Source organism: Sminthopsis crassicaudata, chromosome 4, assembly GCF_048593235.1.
Source record: "Sminthopsis crassicaudata isolate SCR6 chromosome 4, ASM4859323v1, whole genome shotgun sequence".
NCBI lineage: Eukaryota > Metazoa > Chordata > Mammalia > Dasyuromorphia > Dasyuridae > Sminthopsis > Sminthopsis crassicaudata.
This window is the reverse complement of record NC_133620.1, coordinates 429,752,956-429,766,918: the sequence shown is the minus strand read 5'-3', so window position 1 is coordinate 429,766,918 and position 13,963 is coordinate 429,752,956. Positions and strand designations below refer to the sequence as shown.

At 45.6% G+C, this 13,963-nt stretch overlaps 1 protein-coding gene across 1 annotated transcript; it reads left to right on the top strand.

The window, feature by feature from the left end:
* The first annotated feature begins 4,040 nt into the window (after window positions 1-4,040).
* Window positions 4,041-13,105, top strand: LOC141539788 (pepsin B). Its single transcript, XM_074263042.1, has 9 exons — window positions 4,041-4,215; window positions 4,699-4,855; window positions 6,361-6,478; window positions 8,174-8,292; window positions 10,506-10,705; window positions 11,572-11,694; window positions 12,085-12,232; window positions 12,610-12,708; window positions 12,839-13,105. The coding sequence occupies exons 1-9, from the start codon at window positions 4,160-4,162 to the stop codon at window positions 12,989-12,991; spliced, it is 1,173 nt and encodes a 390-aa protein (XP_074119143.1). The 5' UTR covers window positions 4,041-4,159; the 3' UTR covers window positions 12,992-13,105.
* Window positions 13,106-13,963: the final 858 nt, after the last annotated feature.

Genomic DNA, 13,963 nt, shown 5'->3' with positions numbered 1-13,963 from the left:
AATATTTCTTTTTATTTATTTATTTGTTTGTTTGTTTTCCCCAATATTTCTTTACTGGTGATGCTAAAGGTACCAGCCTTCTGAATAATCACTCTCCTGATATTTTACCTTTTCTGCTCAAAGAGATCTTTTATTGATTCAATTTAACTAAATGTCACTGATAGTCTTACACATTGCTTTATTCAGTTTGGTCAATGAAGATGGTGCTCTCTCAGACACAGAAATTTGGAATCCTCCTATATATAAATCACCAACTCTAGACCATTTAGGGCCCCAAGTACCACTAAATTCTGGAAGACAGTGTAACATTGTTGGGGCTATAGGAAGCAGGTTCAAGTTGTTTATCTATTTCTCATCTTTGAGAACTCTTCCCTCATAAAATGCATTCTATTAGAGGCCCAATGTGAAGAACAGATCTGAACTTTTAACTTAATCTTTCTATTTCTCTATACAACTAATTACTTACAAATCTTATGTGTGCAACCTCTAATGAAATAAAATACACAGAAAACCATATTATCACACTGAACAAAAAAGGCACTCTAAATAGATACAGACATAAAAAGCTGCATTTTCTCCCAATAAGGATATTTACTTTATTTGGAGTTAGAACTGTAAAATGAAGGGGAGAACCAGATCTCCACCTATAGTCCTCAAGAAGAAACTGCTCCTTTCAGGTAAAAAAAAACAAAAAAACAAAAACCTCAGCAAGGAGCACTCAAAATGAAAGAGATTTTGCAGGAGGCTTAAGGGGGCGAGACCCACTATCTCTATTCTACCACTGCCACCATAAACTTTCTTTTTTTCTCTTTTTTATGAGGAATTTTGACTTTATTTTTCCTCTTTTGTAATAACTTTCCTTTTTCTTTTTTTTTTTTTAGGTATTTTTTTTATAAAGCTTTTTATTTTGCAAAATGCATGCAAAGATAGTTTTCACCATTCACCCTTGCAAAAGCTTGCGTTCCAAATTTTCCTCCCTTCCTCCCCCAGAGAACAAGTAATTCAATATTGGTTAAACGTGTGTAATTCCTCTAAATATATTTCCACATTTGTCACACCATAAACTTTCAGGAGTGTTCACAACTCTTCCAAAGTCTGTTAATTTTCTTGAGGCAAGATTAGATCAGTAATTAGAAGGAAATCTGGATTTTTAAATGTAATCCATTATAGCCCAGCCAAATCTCTGAGTTAAATTCAGAGACAAAAAGCAGTCACAGGACAAAAATCAATTTCTTGTAAGAGGATCAATAAGAATTGATTTTAATATTCTCATTGCTTACGATGTGCCAGGCACCGTGTTAATCTATTTACAATTATTATATCATTTGATCCTCAGAGGTAGGTACTGTTATTATTCTCATTTTACAGATGAGGAAACTGAGACTAACAGGATTAAGTGACTTGCCTAGGACGCAGCATCTTGGTTGGATTTGAACTCAGATCTTCTTGAATGCAAAGTTACTGAAGTGCCCCTCTGGTCTTAATCAGGGAAATCACAATTTTTATTAGAATAAAAACTCACTTTGGGATTCTCATTTGCGTATTTAAAGTCCTTTGCAACCTGATTCCAATTTTCTTACTTGTCTAAAGGCTTGTGGTATTAAATTTAATTCCACTTTTGTTTTGCTGCTCTCTAAACATTTAGTTCTTATATTAGTATGGATAGCCAGCCAGCTGTTCTCATTCAATTCTTCTCCAATAGATGGTGTTTCTTCCTTTTTTCTAACCAGAATTATACAGAACAAGGCCATGAGAGTGTTATTTTTCAAGTAAGACTCTTGTTATTCTTAATTTAACCATAACTCAACATCCCAAGCTCTGGACTGGAGCACTTGATAAAAATGATAAACGGCACAGGACAAAGAACTGATCACCTCACTAGAGATGTACCCTGTTGGTATTGGATTATAAACAACTTTTAAATCTAGCCATCCCAACTAGATCTGAATCATCTGATTTGCTTTTTCAACAAGTCATACCCCTCTGTCTTCTCCACAAGAATACCATAATTGGTCGAAAGTGTTGCTAAAATCAGATAAACTATATCAATTTTTCTCCAAGTGTAAGTTAACAATACTGTTAAATAAAATACATAAATAGATAAATAAAAATGAAATAAAAGCCATGAGCTTTTCTTGATGAAGCCATGCTTTCTCTATATAATTTCTAGCTGCCATTCATCTTTTGATTTTATTATGATTTTAAATAAGTTGTTATTGATGTCTTCTGATTTTTACATTTTTAATTGTACATTATCTCAAATGTTCCTCCCTGTCCCCCTTCTAGAGACCCAATCTATATAACATTCTATATAATTTTTGACAAGTCAGACATGACTGAAAATGACTGAACATTGTCATTTTGTTGCTATTGATGTCCTTGATGACTGCATTTATTCATACCTCCTATATTTCTATCATCTGGGGTATTTGAGAAACAAATAATCTCTTCAGTTCTGGTTTTCTTTCTTTTTTTATCTCTTTTTTAAAATTAATTTTATAATTATAATTTATTTTTGACAGTATGTATGCATGAGTAATTTTTTTATAATATTATTCCTTGTATTCATTTTTCTAGATTTTCCCCTCCCTCCCTCTACTCCTTCCCCAGATGACAGGCAATCCCATACATTTTATATGGGTTACAGTATATCTGGTTTTCTTTCTAAGAATATTTCAAACATTTCTTTATTATTGAACATTCTTCTTTTTTCATTGTGATTAAGTTTATATTGGGAAAGTAGGTTACCCTGAGTTACAGACTGAGTTTCATTTATCTTTGGAACATATTTCATGTCTGTCTTTTGGTGGTTGCAGAATAGTTTTGTTATTTGACTTTCCTTTACTTTGCATTTAAACACTTTTCTCTTGATTACTTATAGAACTTATTTATAAATTGAATTATTAAATTGAACTACTATGTGTCTTGGAGTTTGCAGCCTTGAGGTTTTTTCCTCCTATAAATAATCTATGAATTCTTTAAATTTGATATTTTGTTTTCCATATTTCCATATAATTTATGTACAGTTCTCTTGCATTATGGTATTCACTATTTTTGTCTTCTGAAAGAAGACATGTTCTTATTTCTAAGTCTGATTTTTCTTGTGCAGCAAAATAATTATATGGACATGTATACGTATATTGTATTTAATTTATATTTTAACATATTTAACATGTATTGGTCAACCTGCCATGGGGAGGGGGGGGGAGGAGGGGAAAAGTTGGAACAAAAGATTTTGCAAATGTCAATATTGAAAAATTACCCATGCATATATCTTGCAAATAAAAAGCTATAATAAAAAAAAAGAAAGAAAACATTTTCCTTAGGTTATCTCTGTGCTTTTTGTTTTGAGATCTTTTGTTTGAATAGTTATTGTTTTTTGCTTCTCTTCTAGATCTTGCTTCACTTCTATGTTTTTGCACTCCCAATCTATTGTTTTCTCTTTTGTTTCTTTGGAGAGATTTGCTATTGAAGATTCCAATTTTTCTATTTTCCTCCTCCTCTTCCTCCTCCTCCTCTTTTTCCTCTTCTTCCTGCTCCTCCTTTCTCTACTTCTTTCTCTTTTTCTTCCACACTTCTCTTTTTCCTCTTCCCCTCTTTTTCTTTCTCCTCTTTCTCTTCTTCCTTTTCCTCTTTTTCTTCTGGTTCTTGTTTATCTTGTGCTTGTTCTTATTCAGTTCTCTTCAGAGTTTACTTCAAAAATATACATGAAGGGAGAGCAAGGAAAGGCAGCCAAGACCAGGACAGTACAAATCTTAGGAAAATATATGTCCTTTAGATTTAGAGAACAAGTTTTTCTTTCCTTCTTTAGAATTTGGAAGCACCGGCTCTAGGGTGGCAAAATGCCACTTTCCTTTGTTACCAAGAGTTCTTTATCATTGACATCAAATCCTAATTGTTTAATTTCATTATCAAAGCCATTAATTGCTTTGTAAACGAAAGTGGTGGAAATGAAAGGCCTTAACACCCGCCATTAGGAAAAATAAACAGAATTAGTGGATGTGAGGGTTGTACGGAGCTGAGGGGACCATGTGGCCACAGGCTGGGGGTTCGGGGAGAACCTGGACTATAAGAGAGAGCACCACTTTGCCTGCCCACTGCCTCACCCTTTGCAGCGTCCCTCCTGTGCCCTTTCAGTGGGTGACTGAAAAGTGGCACCATGAAGTGGCTGATTCTTGCCCTGCTTTGTCTGCAGCTCTCAGAGGGCCTTGTCAGGTGGGTATTGGGGTTCAGCTTGGTTCAGAGCCAGAGAACAACAACTGGAGGAGGGGGGCAGCCTAGAAATCCAGTTCTTTCTGAAAGACCAGTGTGACCTGTCCTATTAATGTCATTCTCATTTGTCCTTGGTCTTTCTCTGGACAGTGTGTGTATGAACCAAAAAAGGGATCTTTGCCTTTCAAGTCTAGGGAGAGAAGCAAAAGAGACACAGAAAGATGAATATCGACATGAAGGAAAAAACTGCATTGAATTGGGAATTACGGGATCTAGATTATAGCTTGGACTTGTTACTAACTCGCTATATGTGACCTTAAGAAAGTCTTTGTGTTTTTTCTCCCTATGAAATGGGGATTTTCTATAAACCAAGAATAAACCCCTCACCATGTTGGAATTAGGAGAACTGGGTGGATGTCTAGTATGATTTTGGTTCCCAGGTTAATTTGGGAGGGTTGCTGATGTCTTGGGTTCACCTATTCCTAGACAAATTCTGCGGAAGGGCAAGTCCATCCGTGAGTTGATGGAGGAGAAAGGCGTGCTTGAGGATTTTCTAAGGAACCACAAGAAAGCTGATCTAGCTGCTAAGTACTTTCCCAACCAGGATGCTGTGGCTTATGAACCTATCACTAACTACTTGGATGTAAGTGCTGCCTCGGCCCCAGGAGCATCCAGGAAACCTGCCCCACCTTTCAGCCCCTCCCAGAATCAGAACAGTATTTTTGTGTGCTGATGATCACGTAGCTGAACTCTGGCCGCCATCTTGTTGGCTTAGGGACCCCCATTGGGCTACAGTGACATCCCCGAACTGCAGGGATGATGGAGAAACATGAGGTGTGCATGTGAAACAAAAGTCTGAAAACCAGCAGAAGGTGGGACCGGCACCAGGGCTGCAATGCCAATTTATGTCGAAGACCTAGGGTTCAGGCTACTGCGGCTCCCTAAACCCAGAGAAGTACAACATCATGATATCCCTGACCTTGTGTCTGATTGCTCCCAAGACCCCTATCCCCACTCCAGGACGCTGACTTGTCATGAAGATGCACTTGCGGGGTGTTCAGAACAACTCATTCAAATATTTCAAAAGTGTTACGTGCAAGAGGGAATACTAGATTTTTTGGCCCCAGAGAGCAGAAGCTTTGGGTTGACGTTGTATAGAAGCAAAACACTAGAAAAACCATTTTTTAATCAAAAAAAATTTTTTTTTTAACAATTAGAGTCATGACAGGTTGGAACGGTTTGTATCCACCGGGGAGAAGTTCCTTCTCTTTGTTATCTTCACAGAGAGGCTAGATGACCATTCCTCAGGAATGGACATTCCCTTTGGTTATGGGATGATTACATGGTGTCAGAGATCCCTTCCAACTCTCAAATTCTAGGATCCTGAGGTTCTAGTCCATATTAGGGGGCCGGTGTGTATGTAGAGAAGTGCAAAGAAAATTAACAGGTTCCAAAATCTACAAAAATAATTCAATTCCTACAGTGCTTTTCCTCAACAGCACTTGTTATTTTCAACCCCCATTTTATAGATGAAGACAAGGAAGTTGGACCATTTGTCTTTATTTTCTTTATCTTTTATTCTTGGGCCTGACCCCTAAGTCTTCTGGGCCAAACAACCCAAATCTCCGTGGCTGAAGCTCGTTGGGGTCAGGGATGATTTTTTACCTTTCTTTAAAACCCTAGAGTTTAGCACAATGTCTGGCCCATGGTAAACACTAAATGTTTGCTGACTGAGGGAGGAAGGGAAGTGATGGAGGATCCAATCAATCAATCAATAATCAATAACTAATTAAAATGTTTATCAGACACTGTGTCCTCACTGGGCCCAAGAGCAGGGTCTTTAGAGGAGACAGAACTGGACGGTGGCCCAAGACCCGGCATTTTAAATCTTTCCTGTGGGTTTCTTTATCCACTTTACTCTGACTCCCCAAAGAGTTGTTTTTTAAAAGATTCTTTGGTTTTTTTTCATCTACACTCCATCCCACCCCCCACCAGAGAACCAGTCTTTATATTGATTTTTTCCTTTAAAATAAAAGAAAAAAACTTCAGCCACAGGCGGCAGGCTGGTCCCCCCCCCCCCCCCCCCCCCCGGGGCAGCTACATCCCCTCTCCGGCAGGAGGTGATCTCGAGGAAATGTGTCTTTGCAGTCTTTCTACTTTGGGGAAATCAGCATCGGCACTCCCCCTCAGAACTTCCTGGTCCTCTTTGACACCGGCTCCTCCAACCTGTGGGTGCCCTCCACCTACTGCCAGTCCCAGGCCTGCTGTGAGTGCCCCCTGCTGGGGAGGGGGCAGGGAGGGGAAGGGAGAAGGGAGGGCAAGGAGGGAAGTGGGGGGGAGGGGAAGAGAGAAGGAAGGGAAGAGGGGGGAAGGGAGGGAGAAAGGAGGGCAGGGAGGGGGCAGAGGGGAGGAGGGGGAGCGCCCCAGGCCTGAGAAAACCTATTTCCCCATGGAGGAGTGGAGTGATTAAGCTCAAGGCCAAGCCCAGAGAAGGTGCTTAATGAGTGCTTGTTGACTAGTGGACTCTTCTGGGAGCAACAGGAAGGCCAGGCTCAGTAGATCCAAAAATACTGGAAGGAGGGCATGGGGAGGACTGGATTATTCTCGCTTTGTGAGACATGCTTGCAAGTGCTAAGTGTCTGAGACCGAACTTGAACTCGGGTCCTCCGACTCCAGGGCTGGGGCTCTGTTGCTAGTAGCAGATTATGAAAAGGCCACGTTCGGATGATTGAGTCGGTGCCTGGCTTAATGTGGCAGGAGCTTCATAAATGCTTAGGACTGACTAGTTTTGGGGAACATCGAGAAGATGTGTATGGTGTTGTGTACTTAGCAGGTACTTGATAAATGTTGCACACAACAGGCACTTAATAAATGCCTATTGACCCACTGACTTGTTCAGGAATCGGTAAGGAGGTCCAGGTATAGTGTTTAGCATATAGTAGGCACTTAATAAATGTTAAACGCCTGGCTTGTTCAGGGAATGGTAAAGAGGCTCATGTATAATGTTTAGCATGTAGTAGGTACTTAATAAATGCTGTTTGCTCAGCTTACTCAGTTACCTGTAGAGGCCCATGTATAGTGCTTGGCATGTAATAGGTGCTTAATAAATGCTATTTGCTCAGCTTACTCACTTACCTGTAGAGAGGCCTATATATAGTGCTTGGCATACAGTAAGTGCTCAATAAATGCTGTTTGCTCAGCTTACTCAGTTACCAGTAAAGAGGCCCATGTATAGTGTTTGGCATGTAGTAGGTGCTTAATAAATACTGTTTGCTCAGCTTACTCAGTTATCTGTAGAGAGGCCCATGTATAGTGCTTGGCATACAGTAAGTGCTCAATAAATGCTGTTTGCTCAGCTTACTCAGTTACCAGTAAAGAGGCCCATGTATAGTGTTTGGCATGTAGTAGGTGCTTAATAAATACTGTTTGCTCAGCTTACTCAGTTATCTGTAGAGAGGCCCATGTATAGTGCTTGGCATACAGTAAGTGCTCAATAAATGCTGTTTGCTCAGCTTACTCAGTTACCAGTAAAGAGGCCTATGTATAGTGTTTGGCATGTAGTAGGTACTTAATAAATACTGTTTTCCCTACTTATTCAGGAAACAGTAAGGAGGCCCAAATATAGTGCTTGGCATGTAGTAGGTGCTTAATAAATGCTGTTTGCCCGATTTATTTAGGAAGCAGTATAGTATTTGACATGTAGTAGGTGCTTAATAAATGCTGATTACCCGGCTTGTACCCGAAGCAGGGTAAGGACGCCCACGGGCAGAGCTTGGTATGTAGTAGGCGCTCAGTAAATGCTGACCGCATGGCTGCTCCGGGAAGCGGCGGCAGGCCTGGGCATGCAGTCGGCGCCTACTACGTGCGCGCTGCGCGCCTGGCGTCGGGGGAGCCGGCAGCCGGGCGCAGAGGGGCGCTCGCGCAGCCGGGGGGGCCGACGCCTTCTGCTGTGTCTCTACAGCCAATCACAACAGGTTCAACCCCGGCGGGTCGTCCACCTTCCGCTCGGGCGGGCAGACGTTCACGCTGTCCTACGGGAGCGGCAGCCTGACTGTGGTGCTGGGCTACGACACCGTGACCGTGAGTAGCCCCGCTCCCGCCGCGCCGGCCGGCCGGCCGCGCCTGCTGCTGCCCCCTGGGGATCGCCGGCGCACGCGCTCGCCTGGCCGCGCGGCGGGGGTCCGGGACGGGCATCGCGGGGACGCCGGCGTGCCCGGGCGCGGCGGGGCTGCGAGGAGGGCGCGAGGCGCTGCGGGCGGGTGATGGGGGCGGGGGTCCGCTTCCCCGCACCGCTGCCCGAGGGGAGCCAGCTCCGGAGCGGCCGCGCCGCTGCCCGCGGGCTCGTACAAAGTTGGTCCGGAGCTGTCCGTCAGCGTCCGGGAAGGAAGTTTTCCCTGGGTTTGGTGGTTTTTGGGAAACCTTTCGGCATCCGGGACACAATTTTTTAAAGTCCGTTTTCCCGGACACCTTTCAGCACGCGGGACGAGTTTTCACCCCGATTTTTATCGCCTTTGATGGATTTTTACCGATTCTGGGCAGCGTCCGCAACGGGCCGTTTTCTCAAAGTTGGTTTGTTACCGAGGTCTCTGAGCGTCGGGAGAGACGATCTGAAACTTTTTAATTCTTATTTATTTTACTCATTTATTACTTCTGGTTGAGATCTTTTAGCATCCAGAACGGATTTTTTTTAAATGAAAAAAAATTAATAGTATTTTATTTTTTCCAATTAATGTATAGTGTTCATTTTTATGAGAATCTGAATTTCAAGTTTTTTCCTCCCCTCTCCCCGACGGAAAGCGATTTGACATAAATTACACACATGCACAGGCGGTTTTGAACATTTTCATATTAGTCATGTCTTAAAAATCAAAACAAAAGGGAAAAACCACGAGAAAGAAAAAAACGAAAAAAGGTGAAAATAGGATGCTAGAATCCACATTACAATCTTGTGATTTCGTAAGATTTGGAGACTCTGATGGGACAATTGAAAATTTATAGTCTTAGACGGGTCTGGGTCCCTGCGAAGCCGGATGACCCTTGCTCCACTTAGGTCACATGTACTTGGGGGTCGCGAGCTGTAGAACTCTTGCTTTCCCGACTTCAGGGTCGGTGTTTCATCCAGTACCCCGGCTTGTCTCCGACTCTCTTACTTCCTCATTTTTCTTTCTGCTTACTGGCCTCAGTTCTCCTGGAGCAGAATGGGTTCTGGTCTCCATTTGAAGGCACAATTTTTTTCCTTTTTAAACAGATTAGCATAAATTGCATAATTTGCATATTAGCATAATGAAAAAAATCAGAATAAAATGGAAAAATTATGAGGGAAAAAAAAGCAAAAAAGGTCAAAATAGTGTACTTCGGTCTATATTTAATCTCCATAGGTCTCTCTCTGGAGAGGGACGGCATTTTCCATCCCCAGTCTATTGCAATGATCCCTCTTCTCAGGTGATCATCATGCAAGTGCAGTGTACAGTGTTTCCCCAGTTCTGCTCATTTCACTCAGCATCAGTTCATAGAAGTTTTTCCAGGCGCTTCTGAAATCATCCCACTCATTATTTCTTATAGAACAACAATAATTACGTTCACATCCCATCATTTATTCAGCCATTTTGAATTGATGGGCTGTTTCCGAATCCCCGACACAAAAGGGAGTCAGATATTCCAGTGCCCCCTCCAATCTTCTCTTCCCTAGATTTTTTGGTTTTTTGTTTGTTTTTTTTTTTTTTAATTATTCCTCATAGGACCATGCACTTAGAGCTAAAAGCAATTTTAGGGGTTTTCCGGCCCAATCTCCTCATTTTATGGGTAAAGTGAGGGTTGGAGAACAGAAATGATTTGGCCAAGACCACACAGGTTGTGAGTAGCCAAACCTGGGTTTGAATGGAAATTCTGGGACTCCAAACTGAAAGCTCTCTCCATCATGTCTTAATTAAAACTAATTTTACTTGATATAGTCTCACAGTCAGAAGTAGCGCCATGTGATCCGGGTACGAGGGGACCAGCCTGTGTGGTCACCTCATAAATGGTCATCTGTGGCCGAGCCCTGGAAAGGGCCACTCCCATAAGGCCTCTCATCTTCCCAGGAGAGGTTGGGGTTTCTAGTCTCCCCTTCCGGAGCTGGGCTTTCTTTAATCCCTCCATTTATTCAAGCTTTCTTTGATTCCTCTTAGACCAGCGCTTGCTTGCCTTGCTTGCTTGCCTTGCTTGCTTAGCCATTTGCATTTTCTCTGCTCACAGTGGGGGAAGCTCTTTGCGGGCTGGGGCTCCCGACCCACTTCCTCTTTCCCCCCCCCCAGGTTCAGAACATCGTGGTCAGTAACCAGGAGTTTGGCCTGAGTGAGAGCGAGCCGGCCAACCCCTTCTACTATTCCGACTTTGATGGGATTTTGGGCATGGCTTACCCCGCAATGGCTGTAGGCAACTCCCCCACCGTGATGCAGAGCATGCTGCAGCAGGGACAGCTCTCCGAGCCCATCTTCAGCTTCTACTTCTCCCGGTAAGGGCTCGCTGGGGGCCTGGGGCTTCTGTGTCTCAGTCAGGAAGCCTCGCTGCTACGGACTGCAGGACCTGGAATCAGGACAATCTGTGTTCAGACACGCCGGGTCCTAGATTCTGGGCAAGTCAGAGTTGAACTGGGTTCTGGAATTCTAACTCAAAAGCTGACCCGACGGGCTTAGTTTGAAATCGGTCCTGTGGGTTACCCCTGTCTCGCAGCAGACATGAAGTCATGTGTCTGGGGCCAGGGGCAGAGGTCACGCAGCCTGTTTCCTCACCTGTGAAAGGAGGGTTGTGAGAGCCCCTCTCTCCCAGAGATTTGTGAGGATCCAATAAAATTACATGTGAAGCATTTTGTAATCTCAAAGCACTATATAAATGTCATTATTACACAAATTGTGCATAAATTGAATTTTTGGAAATCATATTTTGTAACTTTTGTAAGGTGAATCACTTTCACTAATGATCTCTGGAACCCTTGGATTTCCGTTTTGGGGTTTGCAAAGCCTGTGGCTTTTTGAAGGGAGCTCTGAGGGAAGAGAAGCCTCTGGAAGCTGACTGAGCTCCAGGTGTTCTCCCCTCAGCCTCGACTTCCCCCAAGGGCCCCGCCCCCCTAGGTTGGGGGATACTCCCCGGCCGGGTCAGGGGGGAAGCCAGGACGGCTCTGTGAAGGCACCGGTGGCGTTTCCACCAGGTCCAGCCCCAAACACCGGAGCCTTAGCCTTGGCCACTCTCCACAGTCTGCCCTCCTTTTCTTTCTGTTTCTTCTTTCCTGAGCAATGATTCTTTGCTTTACCCCCCACTGACCAGCCTAACTCTGACCCTGGCCCAGGGCCCATAAACCTACATGGCTTTCTCTGTCCCCAGCCAACCCACTCAGCAGTACGGAGGGGAGCTCATCCTGGGCGGGGTGGACCCCCAGCTCTACTCTGGCCGGATCAGCTGGGCCCCCGTCACTCAGGAGGTGTACTGGCAGATCGGCATCGAGGAGTAAGTCGCCCCAAAGATCCGTCCAGGGCCGCCCCTTCCGCCCTCTGGTCTCGGCAGACTGGGGGGGGGCTGGGGGATGCCAGTTCCTGGGGGTGGAAGCCCGGCTGGGTGAGGGGCCATTTTCTCCTCTGTCACGGGGACGACGGAAGGCCCCCTGAAGGACTCCAGGGTGTTCGGGGCTTGCCCCCGCCATGTTGGCCCGTGAGGACTTCTCCCTCCTTCGAAGGCGATGGCGCTTGTTTCCCGTGCTTGCTCGCTCGGAGCTTAGCTTACATCAGTTTTGTGCAGGTTGTGGGTGTGTGCTGCCATTTTGGGGACCCACGGGGGGAGGGGCCTGGCTCGGCTTCCGGCCGAGGAGTCGGGCGGCCCTGACTCCGGCTCCCCCTGCAGGTTTGCCATTGGTAACCAGGCCACTGGCTGGTGCTCCCAAGGCTGCCAGGCCATCGTGGACACGGGCACCTTCCTCCTGGCTGTTCCTCAGCAGTACATGAATGCCTTCCTGCAAGCCACAGGAGCCCAGCAGGCTCAGAACGGCGACGTGAGTGACCACGGCCGGGGCCCCGCAGAGGCTGGGAGGAGCTGAGCTCGGCGCAGGGGGCGGCAGGGCTGGGGCGCAGGAGGACGAGAGGGGCCCGAGCAGAGGGGAGCCTTCCCTGGGGAATGGGCCTGCTCTGGAGCATCCCTGGAGGGGCAGCAGCTGCTGCTGAGGGCTGCCAGGAGATGGTAACGTAGAGCAGTGGAGCCGGGCTCCTCAAATGTAAAATGTCCAGGGGAGGAGTGGTCCGGACCACACGGGCATCTAAACCGACTCTAAACATGAGGAGAGACAGAGGCAGAGGCAGAGACAAAGGGGACGGTGGCGGGTGGTCCCTCCCCGGCTCCAAGGCCCGTCTGCTCTGCTCATTCCTTCTGTAGTTTGTGGTCAACTGCAACTACCTCCAGGACCTGCCCACCATCACTTTTGTCATCAACGGGTCCCAGTTCCCTCTGCCTGCCTCCGCCTACGTCTTCAATGTGAGTGCCCTCCTGGGCTGGGCGGGGGGGGGGCCTCTCTGTGCCCAGACTCGTGGGGGACATGGGGGAGGGGCGGAGGAGGTGCTCGGGGGCTGCGGGCCCTTAACGCGTCCCTCTTGTCACTGCTCAGAACAACGGCTACTGCCGGCTCGGGATCGAGGCCACCTACCTGCCCTCCCCCAACGGGCAGCCCCTGTGGATTCTGGGGGACGTCTTCCTCAAGGAGTACTACTCTGTCTATGACATGGCCAACAACCGGGTGGGCTTCGCCTACTCCGCCTAGGGGGTCCGCCGCCTCCTGTAACAAGATGTAAACTCGCAGCATCTTCGGCCTTGAACAGGTCGCTACAGATATAAATTTCCAAGTTGTCTGAAATAAAGCCTTTCGGTTGCACTAACTGTGGCGTGATTTCTTTTTTAAATCAGACTTAGGATTTAATTGGTACAAAGAACTTTAGGGGAGGAAATTCCCCCCACTGATGTGGGTCGGCATCTGTGGGGCAAAACTTGGCAAGTCACCTTGGGTGTCAGTGTTCTCATCTGCAAAATGGGGGCTTGCGCTGGATCAGAGGGTCTTAACCTCAGAACTTTTGGTAACAGTAAACAAAGCACTGATATCCTACTGTAACCCATTTTCTTTTATGTGTTTTATTCATTTAAAAACATTTCACTGACAAACCCACACGCTTTGGGATTCTGTGCACCAGAAAGGTTAAGAACTCTTGCAGCAGAAGGATTATAAATCAATAAGCATTTGTTGAGTACCTACTATGTGTCAGCTGGGCCACAGCGAGGGGAATGCAAAGTCCCTGCCCTTCAATAACTTAGCATGAACTCTGATCTGTAACTTTGTGCTTCGGGTACGTGCAGCTGGAGTTCACCGAGTCACTCTATTTCCGTGGCCAGACCTGAGCCCGGACTCTAAGCCTTCCCCCTGCCAGGGTTCCTTAAACTTTTCCCCCTGCGACCCCTGTTCACCTGAGAAACTTTTACCCTCCCCCACACATATAAGTACATAAAATAAATAAAACATTTACTGATGATAAGTCATCGTTTTGTGACCTCCGCATTGGGGTCACGATGCCCAGTTTAAGAAGCTTTGCTCTGTGCCACATGCTACACTGTAGCTTGCAGGGCTAATTAATTATAGGAACAAACTAAAAGAAGTTCATGCAGGAGAGACTGGGGAGCTGCCCTGAGCGCTGCGCCCCTCGCCCAGCCGCTCCACCCCGCAGCAGCTGGTTCTCTGCCCTCC